Genomic DNA, 14,783 nt, shown 5'->3' with positions numbered 1-14,783 from the left:
CACTGTAGAAACATTAAAGCATATATATAAAGGAAAATATTTTTTTCATGTTGTAGGGAAATTATTATTTTTTACTAGTGACCCTTAAATTTTCGTGCAATATTTTTTTTTATTTTTTTATTTTTTAATAGATGTGAGCCACACATAAGATGTATCTATAATATGAGAAAAATTTCTCCTACTGCATAAGAAAATTGAAACCCATACACATAAAAGGAAAACATTTTTTCATGTTATAGAAGAATTATCTTCTCCTACCCATGACCTTTTAATTTTCGTGTAGTATTTTTTTTTAATAAATGTGAGCTTCACACAAGATGTGTCTATAACATGAGAAAATTGAAACCCATATACATAAAGAGCAAACATTTTCTCATATTGTAGGAGAAATATTTTCTCATATAAATGGCCCTTCAATTGTTGTGCAATATGTTTTTTATTTTTATTTAATAGATATAAGCCTTATATAATATATGTTTATAACACGAGCAAATTTTTTCCTATAGAATAATATTATTTATTAGTGACAAGACTATTTTTAATGATCTTGTAGTAGGTCTTTTTTAACATAATAAAAAGTGTGATATGAACTATAATGGATGTTAAGTAGATCATTTTGTTTTCCTATTATTCACCACGGATAATTGGGCTCTTTCATCAATTGGGTTTTTTTGTGATTTTAATTTATCAATTTGGTATTTGGTTCAAAGTATTTACGATTAGGGGGTCATTTAGTGACGTGAGGGGGACCTAGCGTCACTGAGTGTCGCTACCAACCCCTGCGTCACTCACACTTTTTATTTTTTATTTTATTTTTTTCTATTGAGAGTCGCCCCCTCCCCTGTGGCACTTATAGAATTGTGCCAAGTGGAACAATTTGGTTACTCATATGATCGTAAAATTTTGAAAAGTCATAACTTTTGACTCAAGTATCCAAATTAGATATTTTTTTTTTGATTTCACATAACTTTTCGAGATCTACGCAATGACATCTCATTTAACATATTTTATCTCTCACAAGCATAATTCAAATCTGTAAAAAAGTGTAATTAGTGTTCAAATTTGAACTATATTAATAGAAGATAAAATATATCAAATGAAGTGTCATTGGGTAGATCTCGAAAAGTTATGTGAAATAAAAAAAATCATCTGATTTGGATACCCGAGTCAAAAATTATGGCTTCCCGGAGTTTTACGGTAATAGGAGTAACCAAATTGTGTCATTTGGCACAATTTTGTGAGTGCCTTAGGGGAGGAGGTGGCACTTAATAGAAAAAATAAAAAATAAAATAAAAAAGTGTAAGTGACGAGAGGATTTGGTAGCAGCACTCAATGACACTTGGTTCCCCTCGCGTCACTAAATAATCACAATTCGTAAATACTTTGAACCAAATACTAAATTGGTAAATTAAAAGAATAAAAATTCCTCACGGGTGAAAGAGCCCGGATAATCGCGCACCTGTAGTACTGAATTTTCGCATCTTATAACTTTAATTTATTAGTTAATTAGTTATGTTAACAATTATGTAAGGGGATGATTTGTTAGTGTTAGATTAGATGTTCCATGTTGACGCTATCTCTTACTTCCTTGCCACTTTCTCTTTCTCCCCACCGTTTTCCATGGCATGTGATAAGACATCCCTCAAGCTTGACAATTGACATGAAAGAAGTTGTACTTGTGATTCCATCAAAACCCACACCTTCTTCTGTTCTTTCTATGTCTACACTTGACAATGACCTTTTAATGTATGTGATCCTAGCACTCTCAAAAGGTTTTGCTAACTAGACCCTGTTCATGTATGGGATCCAAGCACTCTCAAAAGGTTTTGCTTTATTATTATCCTGTTGTAGGTGGGCTAGTGAATCATTATGGAAAACTTAAAGCTATAATATGATAAATATTATATTCAAAAAAAAAAAAATTTATAGCATTGCAGATAAATTATTTATATTTATTCCTAAAATAATATTATTTTAGAATTAAAATATTTAAGAATTATAATTATAAAAATTATTATAATTTTGAAATAAATTAAAATTATAAAATTATCTTAATTTTCATCCCAAAATAACATTGTTTTGATGCAGATAACTTATTTGATTCACTGTATAAAAAATTAACCTAATTTTTATATGGGATTAATATTTCTTTTATTATAAGAGATAAAATTATCTACTGTAATCCTAAAATAATATTATTTTGAAATTTAGAATAAATAATAAAGATATTTTCAAAATTTTACTTTTTTATTATAACATATTATTTCACTAAAATATCTTTTATTTTTCTATTGCAATATATATTTTATTAAAATAATATTTATTTATTTATTCTAAATCCCAGGAAATAAGAGAAGAGAAACCTTAATCCCAGATGTATTTGTTGAGTGCAATTGTCTTTGGCTAATCATTATGCTGGGAACCACACGACACAGGCAGAACTGCAAAGGATGCAGCGACATTATTGTCAGCGATCAGTGTGGAACAAAATTTGGTGGTGGCAGCGTCGTTTGTTCACCACCATAGCTCGAAGCGATGAAAATGGTGGCAATTTACTTCCTGAAATGCCACACTTCAATCACACCCCAGCTCCCTATAGAGGGCCTTCAGCATCTGATCTCTTGAAGAGGAGAAAACAGTATCTCGCCACTTGCGTTAGCCCCTTATACAAAAACCCAGTAAGCAGTTTTTTGTCCATAGAGAGTGTTCTATCTAATATGAAGTGATTTTGTATAAAAAAAATTGTTTTTTTATGATATGGTGGCAGTTAAATCTGGTGGAGGGTAAAATGCAATACCTGTTTGATGAAAATGGTCGCAGATACCTTGATGCATTTGGTGGCATTGCCACTGTTTCATGTGGGCATTGCCACCCTGATGTGGTTGAAGCAACTGTTAACCAGATTAGGCTCTTGCAGCACACCACTGTCCTCTATTTGAACCGTGCTGTTGTTGATTTTGCTGAGGCTCTTGCTAATAAGTTCCCCGGGGAACTCAAGGTTTTTCTTTCGATTTTTTTGCTAGTTTCTTTTTTGGGGTTTGATAAATTTTTGCTTTCAAGCTTTGTGTTTTACTATATTGATGAAAATTTGTCAATTTTTCAGGTTGTTTTCTTCACAAATTCTGGGACAGAAGCCAATGAGCTAGCTTTGATGATTGCTCGGTTGTACACTGGTTGCCATGATATAATTTCCATCAGAAATGGCTACCATGGCAATGCAACCTCAACAATGAGTGCCACTGCTCACTTTGTTTACAAGTTCAATGTTGTACAGGTGCCATTTTTGCTACTGAATGATGGTTTTCTCTATTAAATCGTCAAAAAAGAAAAAAAAAATCCAACTTGCATCCACTCTTATATTTGTTAATGTCTCTATGCCAGTAGACTGGAATTCATCATGTCCTCAATCCAGACCCCTACAAAGGTGTCTTTGGTTCAGATGGAGTAAAGTATGCAAATGATGTTCAAGATATAATTGATTATGGAACTTGTGGTCATGTAGCTGGGTTTATTGCTGAAGCCATTCAGGTAATACTATTATTTATCATAATGGTACTTTGTCTCTCAACATTTGCTGGCATATTATTGAGTGAAAAGGTTCATGCTTGACAGGGAGTAGGTGGAGTGATAGAATTGGCTCCAGGTTACTTGCCTGCAGTTTATAGCATTATAAAAAAAGCAGGAGGTCTCTATATAGCAGATGAAGTTCAAGCAGGGTTTGGTAGAACTGGTAGTCACTTTTGGGGCTTTGAGGCACATGGAGTTGTCCCTGATATTGTAACATTGGCAAAGGTAACACTTCTTTCATGGTAAGGGGCACCGGAGATATTTTACAGTGGCCTCTTAAGGAATATATTAGGGTGGATAATGCACAGGTCCATCTAGTGAGGATCGAACTCATGACATCTTGGTCACTGTCTCTGATATCATATTAAATAATTTATTCAAACCAAAAGCTTAAACTGTTAAGTAAATGTCACTTTAATGATTTTATATTAGACTTCTTTAACAAGTATTCGCAAACAACATTCATTTATAGTATAAATAGTGTACCATTTCTTAGATTATGTGACTCTATATAAGACATGTATCTACTAGTACAAAGGAAATATACCTTAGCTCAAATAGTCAAATAATATTATGATACTCTACTTCTCAGGGAATTGGTAATGGAGCACCGATTGGTGCCGTAGTTACAACTCCTGAGATTGCAAAGGTCTTGACTTACCGTCATTTCTTTAGCACATTTGGGGGAAATCCTGTTTGTACTGCTGCTGGGTTAGCTGTTTTGAATGTAATTGAGAAGGATAAACTTCAGCAAAATGCATTTATTGTTGGATCATACTTAAAAGAGCGTCTTACTTCACTAATGGAAAAGCATGAAAGTAAGCTTCTTTTCTTTTTCAATTTTGGGTTTGTTGTTGGATTATGATGACTAACATCTTTTTTGGTGTCAGTAATTGGTGATGTAAGGGGAAGAGGAATGTTGCTTGGAGTTGAACTCGTGAAAGATCGTCAGTTGAAAACTCCTGCAAAAGCTGAAATGCTGCAGATCTCTGAACAGATGAAAGGTTTATTTCCTATTCATGACACAAATGAGTATACATGATTTGTGTATCTGGTTTGAACCTTGTGACACACAATTTTTTTTGTTAATATTACGGTTGCCATTATTTTTCAGATATGGGTGTGCTAATTGGGAAAGGTGGCTTTCATGCAAATGTTTTAAGGATTACACCCCCACTTTGCTTCACTAAGGAAGATGCAGGTTGATTGTCATGATTATCATCACCTTTTTCTTTGTCTTCCTAGTACTTTTGTTTTACGATGCTAATTCAGGCTATTTTCTCCGTAATTGTAGATTTTCTTGTAGACGTGATGGACTACACGATGTCAAAGATGTGAAGCCTATACCTTTCTAGTAATCTAGGATGATGCAGATTGCAGAACATGTTCTAACTCCGATTCCATCCTTGTAGTTTTTGTTTGAACTTTGAATAACATGTTCCATGCCTAATGTAAAACCAAAATTGATAGTTGTAGTTTGGGGGAACCGAACACAGGATTGTGACTTGTAAATTAGGCAAAACTTAGTAGTGGAAATCGGAGAACTATGACCTTGTGTCAAGAATTTGCTTGGACTATACTGTTTTAGCCAAAACTGTTTTACACTAAAATTATCCTGATTTTAATACGTCAAATGCAACTGAAAGTTAATGATCAATATATGATTATTCTGGAAAATTCACATACAGGGTCAGGAATCAGAAAATTGGAAGAGTGGTATACATTTGTTGAACTGAGTGAGTGGTACAATATTATGACAAAATCACCCTTGAATCAAGGTTCTAATGCAAATTACTCCATCCAACTTTAGATTGACAAATAGTTTCATATGAATTTAATTTTAATACTTAACACGCTTTAATTTCCATTATATGATAAAATGACACTATGATACTAATTTTGATAACTTACATGCATAAATATTTAATATGCAACATATAAATACATATAATTTAATTGATATTCATTCTCACTAAAAAAATGGCATTCATCCAAAAATGTAATTTTAATTTTTATAATTCACAATAATGGGTTATCATCATATGTTGAAAGTTTAATCGAGTAAACAATAGAACAAAAAAATAATTTTGCAGTTACTGAAGATAAGTTATCTGCATTTACTTCCAAAACGATATCGTTTTAGGATTGAAATATTAAAAAATTATAATTATATAAATTATAATAATTCTGAAATAAATTAAAATTATAAAAATACCATGATTTCTACTATAAAACGAAGTTGTATTGGGCACGACGTTGTATTGGACTTAATGCAGAAAAAGCGAATCCATAATAGAAAGGAAAACTACTTAAAATTAGTTTTTCACATATGAAAAGTCTACACGAGTTTTTATACTTAATTTAATGAATAAACGCATCAAAAGTTTTAATAAGTTAACTGTAAAATTAAAATTATAAAAAATTATTTGTCAAAAGAATCAAAACATCAAAATTTAAAAAGTAAACATCTCTCTTTTATCTTAAAATATCATACTTGGTGTTTACCAAAAATAAAATAAAAAATAAAAAATATCATACTTGGTAATTGGTATAGACCGGACTAGCACGATCCTGAACCGGTTTGGGTCTGATGAAGAAAACCTACAAATTGATCCTGAACCGATCCATTTAAGTATCTGGATTTTTTTTTTCAACGAACCGGTCAAACTCGCTCGACCCACTGACCTGACCGGTTTGGTTTGACCTTTTTTTTATATAATTAAAAATAAATTGATATATTGAATATCACAAAACGCCTCGTTTTATTGGTTCAGTTCAGTTACCCTAGCTCAGGCACTTCTATGGCGTTTTTCCTGGACTTTTGGAGGCTACAGAGTCTGCTTCTGGCAAATTGGTGAACACTACTCATTGTAGGTATGCATTCTTCGTTCAGATAAATACTGTATGATTTCCAATAAAATTGATGTTGGCTCTTCAGATATTTCATGTTTGGATTAATTGTAAAAGACAAGAACTTTGAGTCCAATTCCTACTAGAATTTGCAACATGTTTTTTATTATTATTATTATTATTATTATTATTATTGTATAATCTTCTTTTTTGGGGCAGGTAATTGCAGCTGAAGGGTTTAATACAAGGAATTTCTCTACCAAAAGCTTCTATATTATGGAGACTGAAGCTGACTCAATAGATAGCTCTCTCAGTCTGATCAAGCAAGGTGCTGAAGCTGTAAGTATAATCATTCCTTGGATTTGTAGAAGCAATTAACACCTACCCTTTATGTAAAAATTCGATCTTTTATTGTTTTATTGGTGCACCTAACTTGTAAGTGACTTGTCACTCCATGGATTTTTGGAAGCAATTGATTCCTACCCTTTGTGTAAAGTTTCAATCTTCTCTTGTTTAATTGTTCTGGTCACCTTTTTGGATATTTTTTGTTGATGAAATCACACTCACCCTGCTCGCCGGTTTATCTTGTTTTGCATACTTAGAGGAAATTTGAGCTGCAATAGTTGCAAATTCTTATGTTATTCCTCTTCTTGATGTTCAATTTTATAGAGGGTATTTGAGTCTTCTTTTGTGGGAAGGAGGTCTGTTATCAAGGAACGCTTCTCAAAGAAGTACAGGCATCCAACTTTGGATTCTAAATTGACACTCAAGCGCTTAAATGGGGTTAGATTTGGAAAAAGTTGCATTTTTTTTTTTTTTTATAAAAGAAAATTCTGATGAAGTTTTATATATTTAGTAGTGTTTCATTGCATGTCTTGAATGCTTTGTTTTGTACCAAACAATTTTGGAGCAGGAGGCCAGGTGCATGACCAAAGCAAGGCGACTTGGGGTTCGTACTCCAGTGCTGTATGCTGTGGATCCTGTGTTGCACACTTTAACATTTGAATATGTTGAGGGCCCTTCAGTCAAAGATGTATTTCTTGAATTTGGATCAGGAGGTGTTGTTAAAGAGCGACTCGACAATATTGCATCACAAATTGGTGATGCAATTGGAAAGTTACATGATGGTGGTCTTGTTCATGGTGATTTAACGACATCAAACATGTTACTAAAGAATGATACCAATCAGTTGGTGAGTTCATTTCTGTCTTATTAGGTCCACTAATATCCATCACACTTACTCACGTGTGTTACAGAAGTCAAGTATATTTTGTGTAGGTTCTTATTGACTTTGGTTTGAGCTTCACTTCAACTTTACCGGAAGATAAAGCTGTTGATTTGTATGTTCTGGAAAGAGCCCTTATTTCAATGCATTCTTCATGTGGGAATGTGGTAAGACAACTTCTCATTTTCCCTTTACTCCTAACTGTGATGCTATAAAATATCAAGGAGATGAGAACAGGATTTTATTTGTCTGTTATGAGAATTTGAATTTGAGTGCACTCTAGTGGTAAAACTTAGAATGTAAGCCTTCATACACTTGAATTTTCCATTATGGTGAATTACACTTAGTACTTTACCTCCCTAAACTTTCCTTCCAAATTAATTTTAGTACACCGAGTTTGAAGCCTTGCGCATATCTTCCTCAAGTTTCATAAACATACACTCTGGTTAATTTTTTTGTTAAAGCTGACAATGGAGAGGTCATCTTCCATGCCTGTGATTATTTTTTTGCTAAAAGATAACCAGCGCAATAAAGGCTTTTTCTAATGTCCTGTTTTCTACTGTTTACAATCAGGATTTTAAAGTTTGTACACTAAAGTTGTTATGGGCAAAAACATAGGAGATAAAGAACTAATTATACCTTTTCACTGAGCCCATGACATCAGAATTAAAGATTCTAGTAAGAGGGACCGAAAGCTTATTCTGCTATAATATGGTTTCTGCTTGGACAAACAGAAGTTATGAACAAGTAATAATTGACTGACATATTTTAATATTGAAATTTGTCTGGACAGATGGATCAGATACTCGCTGCATACCGCAAGTCGTCAAAGCAGTGGTCATCCACATTGAACAAGCTGGCACAAGGTGCTACCTTCCTTCTTATATTTGTTTAAAATTAAAACATTTTCTTTAATAAGTGTACTTACTTCCATACATTTTGACAACTTGTAGTGCGACAAAGAGGACGAAAGAGGACCATGGTTGGATGATCTTTGTGGAGTTTCATTTCCTTATATTGAGGTAAAAGAGAGAGATAACAACCAATGAATGTTATTGATGTAATTTTTATTTATCTTCTCTCTCTCTCTCTCTCTCTGTTTGCATATTTGTAATGAGCACATCTCTTCCAGTTTAAAAAAATGGGATGATTTTTGAACTTCTGACTGACATCTATTCCGGCTTCTATATGTGCAACTAACAAATCAATAATTGTTTGAAACTGTTCTGACTGTTTATGTTGATGTGTATACGTCTAAGGCTAAAAGGCTGTCCTTGTTACTATATTGGGTGAACCATCAATAATCAATAATCAATAATGATATGAAAAAGAAAAATGCATTCAGGAGTCCAATGGAACAAAAATTTATTTCTAAACAGTACTGTGGGAATACCCAAAACCATCATAAATGCAAGAAACACAATAGAAGACCTAGGTGAACAAGTTTTGAGAAGGAAAGCTCAATGGCCACTGTTTCTAGGCTTAAATATTGACTTGTGGAAAGTTTCCAAAATTCAAGTTATGCATAAATCAAGTTCTTAAAGATTAAAAACCTAACAAACGAAGCATAGAGATGCGTGAGAATTGTGTTGCCTCAGTCACAAAAATTAATCATCAGCTCGAAAGGAAATGGCGATGATGCAATCTCAATAATTTTCGTCTTAGAGATATATCCAATGAGAGGAAAAAATCATAACGGAAAATTTAACTTTTTATCACTGATATTTTTGGTTGTTGCCTTTTTTTCTTATTCATAGAATATCTTTTTTTTAAAAAATAAAAATAAAAATTTCTTCTCTATTTGAAGTGTCATCCTCAACCTCAAGCCTATTAGAGTTGAACGTCTTGAATTATCGTAAATGAAACATACAGCAGATCTAAATTTATTGAGACAAGATCAAAATAATCTTCATAATCTTCATCACCAAATTCTTACAAATTTTTATGTATCGAAAGAGCACCAAAGTCATCTTTGAGAGGGGTTTAAAGCCTTAGTCTTGGACCCACCCCGAATCAGATTAGTTGCGAAGCAATGAACCGATTGGAATATTTCAAAAAAAAAAAGAGCACCAAAGTTGGCAACTTAATTGTGTGCCTTAGTCCTGGACCCGCCCCGAATCAGATTAGTTGCGAAGCAATGAACCGATTGAAATATTTCAAAAAAAAAAAAAAAGCACCAAAGTTGGCAACTTAATTGTGTGCTACACTTTAAAATCTCGTTACCCTCCTAATCAAGGTGTCACTACTCACTTCCCAATTCCATTTCAGTCAGGGTCAACTTCTTCAAGCAATTCCATTTTTTTAAGATGGGATTGTAATGATTCCGATTTCACAAATGGATGGATAAGGCCAAAGGAGAGTTTCACAATCAATTCTATTTATGGATACGAATCAGATCCATCTCATCAAACTTAATATTATCATATCCTCAAATCTCTATTCCCCCCCCCCACATTTTTTTCAATGGCAAATTCCTTATATTTTTAATTGCGATGAACCGATTGAAATATTTAAAAAAAATTACTTAATACTAGGACAGTCGATTCTTTCACCTCTCAACTCTCCACCTGATGGAGAAAATTACTAATGACATGATACAAATGAAACAAATAACTTAATTGCATTTCATGAATGTTTTCTTTCATACTTCCCGCAAATATTGTACTTCATAGATTGGATTTCATCGGGTAATTTTACAGTTTTTATTCAATTAATTAATCAAACCAACTGCACCAACGCAATAGTTGACTTGATGTGAGTTGATTTAACTTTATTTATTATGTGATTTGCCTAAATTAACAATTGATTTTATATACTAGTTTCATAACATTTTTATCAGTATGTTTTATTTTCAAGAATGTTGGCTATGTTTCAATTTTGAAACCCATATTTAAACAAAATTCAAAAACTTTGAAACCCTAATATTTAATTATGCATAATAAACACAAATGTGAAAGATAATTGAAGCTCAAGTTTAACAACATTAATATCAAACTATATCGGAGTAAAAAGCTCAAACCATAATGTGGCATCTCAAACTATAATCATCCTTAATATTTTTTGTTATGGATAAGAATATCATATCCCAACTACCTACTAGAATATCTGGTGAGATATGGAATCAGCAACATCTCAACAACTCCAAACAGCCAAGGGATATAAGATAAGGATCACATCCCAACAGAAGGAGGTTGAATCCTACTACGATTGGGGGATCTCAAGAGGCACAAGCACTAGGAAGGTAATCCTATAAATAAGAGCCTAAGGACCCTAGGTAAACACTCAGAACACATTTACTACTTTCGCCCATGCTGTGCACACACTCACGCCTTGGCTATAAGCCTATTGCTTGTGCGCAGTGATTGGGACATCGGCTATAAGCCTAGTATACAGTTGATATACACTATCTCTGAGCGCATACCCTACGGTATAGCAATACGGTCTATCCAGGACTTAACATTGGCGTCATCTGTGGTAAACGATAAATTTCGACTCCCACTCCACGATGACGAACACACGTTCGACGTCTAGTACCTCCCAAATACCGCCGCGTCAACCACAGACTCAGCCTTATGGCATGCCTCAACACCAATCTGCACCAGAACAACCCCAATTGGAAGCAAACCCGGTGCTGGTTGAGGTACAGGTCGGAGAGGTCGAAACACAAGGACCGACTCCTAGACCCCAGCCGAATGCAACAATTGCTGCAGTTCGTCCACCTCCACACAGTAAGCCACCAAACGTGACCAACATGGCCATGGGAGCAATCCTTCAAAGGTTGCAAGAGATGGAAAACAGATTCCTGACCCAGCAGCGTATGGATGCCCAAAGGATGGCGACATTGGAGGCCGATCTGAGGACCTTGAACGCGGAAGGCCGGACTAGGGAAGCCGGAGGGGTCGTAAACGACCAACCTCAACAGCAACATGCCGAAGGCGTACATCAGAACGCCGAAGGCGTCCAGCATCAGAATGCTGAAGACCTCCAGCATCAAAACGTTGGAGATCGACCTAGAAGGCACAACAATGCTGGCGATGGAGGACCGCGGCAACAGAACGCGGCTACAGTCGAAGGAAACGCGCAGAATGGGCAGAACCTTAACCTCGGTAACAACCGGAATGGTGGTGGTCCGAACGACAACCAGGACGAAAATTATCTGGAGGATGAAAAGGCTAATGATAGCCCATTCACTGAGAGGCTCATGAACTTGGCCATACCGCCGAGATTCAAAAGCACTAGGATACCTCCATACGACGGAAGTCAGGACCCAGAAGCCCATTTAGAGGCTTTTAAAACCGAGATGCTATTCAACGGGATCACTGGACCTATTAAGGCCAGGATCTTTGCGACAACACTGACTGGTCAAGCAATGACCTGGATAACCAGGCTCCCTAGGAACTCAATCGACTCATTTGAGGACCTAGCTCGGACTTTCCGGCTTAACTTTGCAACAAGCAAAGTACATCCGATGCCAGCCTATGCTTTGGGAAGAATCCGACAGAAGGAGAACGAATCGCTGAGGAAGTACCTCGACCGATTTAAGGATGCCGCCCTCAAGGTACGAGGGTTAACTGAAGCAGTGCACCTCCACTTAATCATTTCGGGATTGGACGGTGGCTCCCCATTGGCGAGATCTATCTATAAGAACCCGGTGAACGATATGGAGGAGTTCAGGAGAAGGTCGGACAAATACATTGACGCGGAGGACATGCAAAAGGTTTATGTCGAATCACGAGGACAAAGCCCTACACGTCGGAGCCCGAGTAGGAAAAACAACAAAGACCGGGATCAGAAGAGATCCAAAAAAGCAAAGGACACTCGTGATAAAAGGTCGGAAGACCGATCACCAAGGAGGAGGTATGACGATTATACACCTTTGAACGTGTCCAGATCCAAGATATGGAAAGAGGTAGCACAGACCGAAATACGCAAGCTCGAGAGACCTCGACCCCTCAAAGCCAAGTTCGGATTAGATAGAAGCAAATACTGCGCATTCCACGACCAAAACGGTCACTTTACGGATGATTGCTGGGACCTCCGAGATGCAATTGAAAAGCACGTCAGGGAGGGAAAATTAAAGCAGTATATCATCCGAACACAGGGCAAGAAAAATAATAAGCGCAAGCAAAGAAGCCGAAGCCGAAGTCGAAGCCCAAAGAGAGAGGATCGAAAGGACCAAAGACAAGACCGACCTTCCAAAGGCAAAGAGGTCGATGAAAAGGACGAGGCTTTTCCTGAAGCCGAATTCGAATGCAACGTGATAAGTGGAGCTCTAAGTGGGGGAGGAGACTCGGCTAACGCCAGAAGAAGGTACCTAAAAGAGGTCATGTCTGTAAGAGACGGGCCGACATTCAAAGAAAAGGACACCGACATTCAAAGAAAAGGACAGCAAACCGGCTCCCCCGAGACTGTTCTTCACTCAGGAGGAACTAGCAATGGTTGTACCCGGACACACCGACGGATTGGTGATCACCGGAGTGCTAGTCAATTGCCGAGTGAAGAGAATCTTTATTGACCACGGAAGTTCAGCTGACATAATTCTCTGGGACGCTTTCCAGAGGATGAACCTGGACGAGAAGGACTTGAAACCATGTGTCACCGAGCTGGTCGGGTTCAACGGAGCGGCGTCCCCTCCAAAAGGCTACATCGACCTAAAGTTGACCTTGGGCACGAAGGACTCGTTCCGAGCTGGAAGGGTTCGTTTCGTTGTGGTGGACACCTCGTCTTCCTACAACGTAATCATTGGTCGGCCCACAATCCATGAATGAGATATGTTGATCTCCACAAAACATCAAGCATTGAAAATGCCTGGGATGAACAACGAGATCGTCACCATAAGAGGCGATCAAGAAGAATCAAGAAAGTGCTACTACGAGACTCTACGAGTCCATCATGGAGGTCCATCATCTCCAACTTGGCTTAAAGAAGGAGGAACTAAGGACCAATCACTGAAGACATGCGGAAGAGAGGTCAACTTGGTTGAACTCGATGTAAGAGAGGAGCTCTTGGCACCTCGTCCAGAACCCCAAGGAGAGTTGGAGGATGTCGATATTGCGAAAAACGGCAAAGGACACACCAAGGTGGGAAAAGACCTAAAAACCGACTTCAAAGAGGAGCTGGTTTCTTTGTTAAAGGAAAACCGCGATGTATTTGCTTGGAAAGATTCAGAAATCCCTGGAATAGACCCAACCTTATGCTGCCACAAGCTCTCCATGTACCCCGGTTCACGGCCAGTATCCCAAAAGAAAAGGAAGATAGGGTCCGACCAACGTCATGCTTTGAATGAGCACGTCGACGAGCTGCTAGCAGCCAGATTCGTTAGGGAAATACTGTATACTACTTGGCTGTTTAACGTAGTGATGGTAAAAAATCCAAGCGGGAAATGGAGGATATGCGTGGACTACGCCGACCTCAATAAGGTCTGCCCAAAAGACTCATACCCCATGCCGAGCATTGACCAGCTAGTTGACAATTCGTCAGGATTTCAGCTACTATCGTTTATGGACGCGTACTCGGGGTACAACCAAATTCCACTACACCCCGACGACCACGAAAAAACCTCCTTCATCACTGAGAAGGGAAATTTTTGTTACAAAGTCATGCCTTTTGGCCTCAAAAATGCAGGGGTGACATATCAGCTGATGATGAACCGCATTTTTCAAGGGCAGATTGGAAGAAACCTAGAGGTATGCATCGACGACATGATCGTCAAGTCGTTGCAAATATCAGCGCATATAAATGACCTCAGGGAAACTTTTGAGCAGTTGAGAGCTCACAGGATCAGGCTGAACCTAGCGAAATGCGCTTTTGGGGTACCAGCTGGAAAGTTCCTGGGCTTCATGCTTACCAACCGAGGAATAGAAGTGAACCCCGACAAGTGCAGGGCCGTGCTTGAAATGAAGCAGCCCGAAAGCAAGAAAGAAATTCAACAGCTCACAGGACGTCTTGCGGCCCTGACCAGATTCTTGCCTAGATCGGCAGAAAAGGCTTTGCCATTCTTCAAGCTCCTGAAAAAGGAAGCCGAGTTCGGATGGGGAGAAGAATGCAAAAACGCATTCGAAAATATTAATAACTGCCTGGCCACTCCTCCTGTACTGTCCAAACCAGAGCTCGAAGAAACGCTGATCTTGTACTTATCAGT

The 14,783-nt window shown here is 37.1% G+C and overlaps 3 protein-coding genes across 4 annotated transcripts; all 3 read left to right on the top strand.

The window, feature by feature from the left end:
- Positions 1-2,450: 2,450 nt before the first annotated feature.
- LOC133318124 (alanine--glyoxylate aminotransferase 2 homolog 2, mitochondrial-like) lies at positions 2,451-4,905 on the top strand. Its single transcript, XM_061520081.1, has 9 exons — positions 2,451-2,678; positions 2,768-2,998; positions 3,104-3,274; positions 3,385-3,528; positions 3,613-3,792; positions 4,160-4,385; positions 4,458-4,571; positions 4,682-4,768; positions 4,862-4,905. Exons 1-9 carry the CDS (start codon positions 2,451-2,453, stop codon positions 4,903-4,905), a joined length of 1,425 nt encoding a protein of 474 aa, XP_061376065.1.
- A 1,417-nt stretch (positions 4,906-6,322) lies between these two features.
- LOC133318123 (uncharacterized) lies at positions 6,323-8,833 on the top strand. Of its 2 annotated transcripts, none has more exons than XM_061520079.1 (7): positions 6,323-6,441; positions 6,637-6,756; positions 7,087-7,200; positions 7,331-7,609; positions 7,696-7,809; positions 8,436-8,508; positions 8,596-8,833. In XM_061520079.1, the coding sequence occupies exons 2-7, from the start codon at positions 6,694-6,696 to the stop codon at positions 8,631-8,633; spliced, it is 681 nt and encodes a 226-aa protein (XP_061376063.1). In that variant the 5' UTR covers positions 6,323-6,441; positions 6,637-6,693; the 3' UTR covers positions 8,634-8,833. The 2 variants fall into 2 exon arrangements, with proteins under 2 accessions (XP_061376063.1, XP_061376064.1); XM_061520080.1 differs by having other exon boundaries at positions 6,376-6,437.
- Positions 8,834-11,147: 2,314 nt separating this feature from the next.
- On the top strand, positions 11,148-13,157 carry LOC133318125 (uncharacterized). Its single transcript, XM_061520082.1, has one exon. It carries the CDS (start codon positions 11,148-11,150, stop codon positions 13,155-13,157), a length of 2,010 nt encoding a protein of 669 aa, XP_061376066.1.
- Positions 13,158-14,783: the final 1,626 nt, after the last annotated feature.

This window comes from Gastrolobium bilobum, unplaced genomic scaffold (genome assembly GCF_033153095.1).
Source record: "Gastrolobium bilobum isolate Gb01-03AN ecotype WA unplaced genomic scaffold, APGP_CSIRO_Gbil_v1 utg45470, whole genome shotgun sequence".
Lineage (NCBI taxonomy): Eukaryota > Viridiplantae > Streptophyta > Magnoliopsida > Fabales > Fabaceae > Gastrolobium > Gastrolobium bilobum.
The sequence above is the reverse complement of the archived record's forward strand: the minus strand, read 5'-3'. Positions and strand labels throughout refer to the sequence as shown.

What these genes read in the sequence shown, in the direction of transcription:
- LOC133318124 (XM_061520081.1), top strand. Translation starts at nt 2,451, where the DNA reads ATGCAGCGACATTATTGTCAGCGATCAGTGTGGAACAAAATTTGGTGG. An exon ending in AGTTCCCCGGGGAACTCAAG is followed by an intron (nt 2,999 to 3,103) that starts GTTTTTCTTTCG and finishes TCAATTTTTCAG; the next exon opens with GTTGTTTTCTTCACAAATTC. An exon ending in TTATTGCTGAAGCCATTCAG is followed by an intron (nt 3,529 to 3,612) that starts GTAATACTATTA and finishes CATGCTTGACAG; the next exon opens with GGAGTAGGTGGAGTGATAGA.
- LOC133318123 (XM_061520079.1), top strand. Translation starts at nt 6,694, where the DNA reads ATGGAGACTGAAGCTGACTCAATAGATAGCTCTCTCAGTCTGATCAAG. An exon ending in AGAATGATACCAATCAGTTG is followed by an intron (nt 7,610 to 7,695) that starts GTGAGTTCATTT and finishes TATTTTGTGTAG; the next exon opens with GTTCTTATTGACTTTGGTTT. An exon ending in ATTGAACAAGCTGGCACAAG is followed by an intron (nt 8,509 to 8,595) that starts GTGCTACCTTCC and finishes GACAACTTGTAG; the next exon opens with TGCGACAAAGAGGACGAAAG.
- LOC133318125 (XM_061520082.1), top strand. Translation starts at nt 11,148, where the DNA reads ATGACGAACACACGTTCGACGTCTAGTACCTCCCAAATACCGCCGCGT.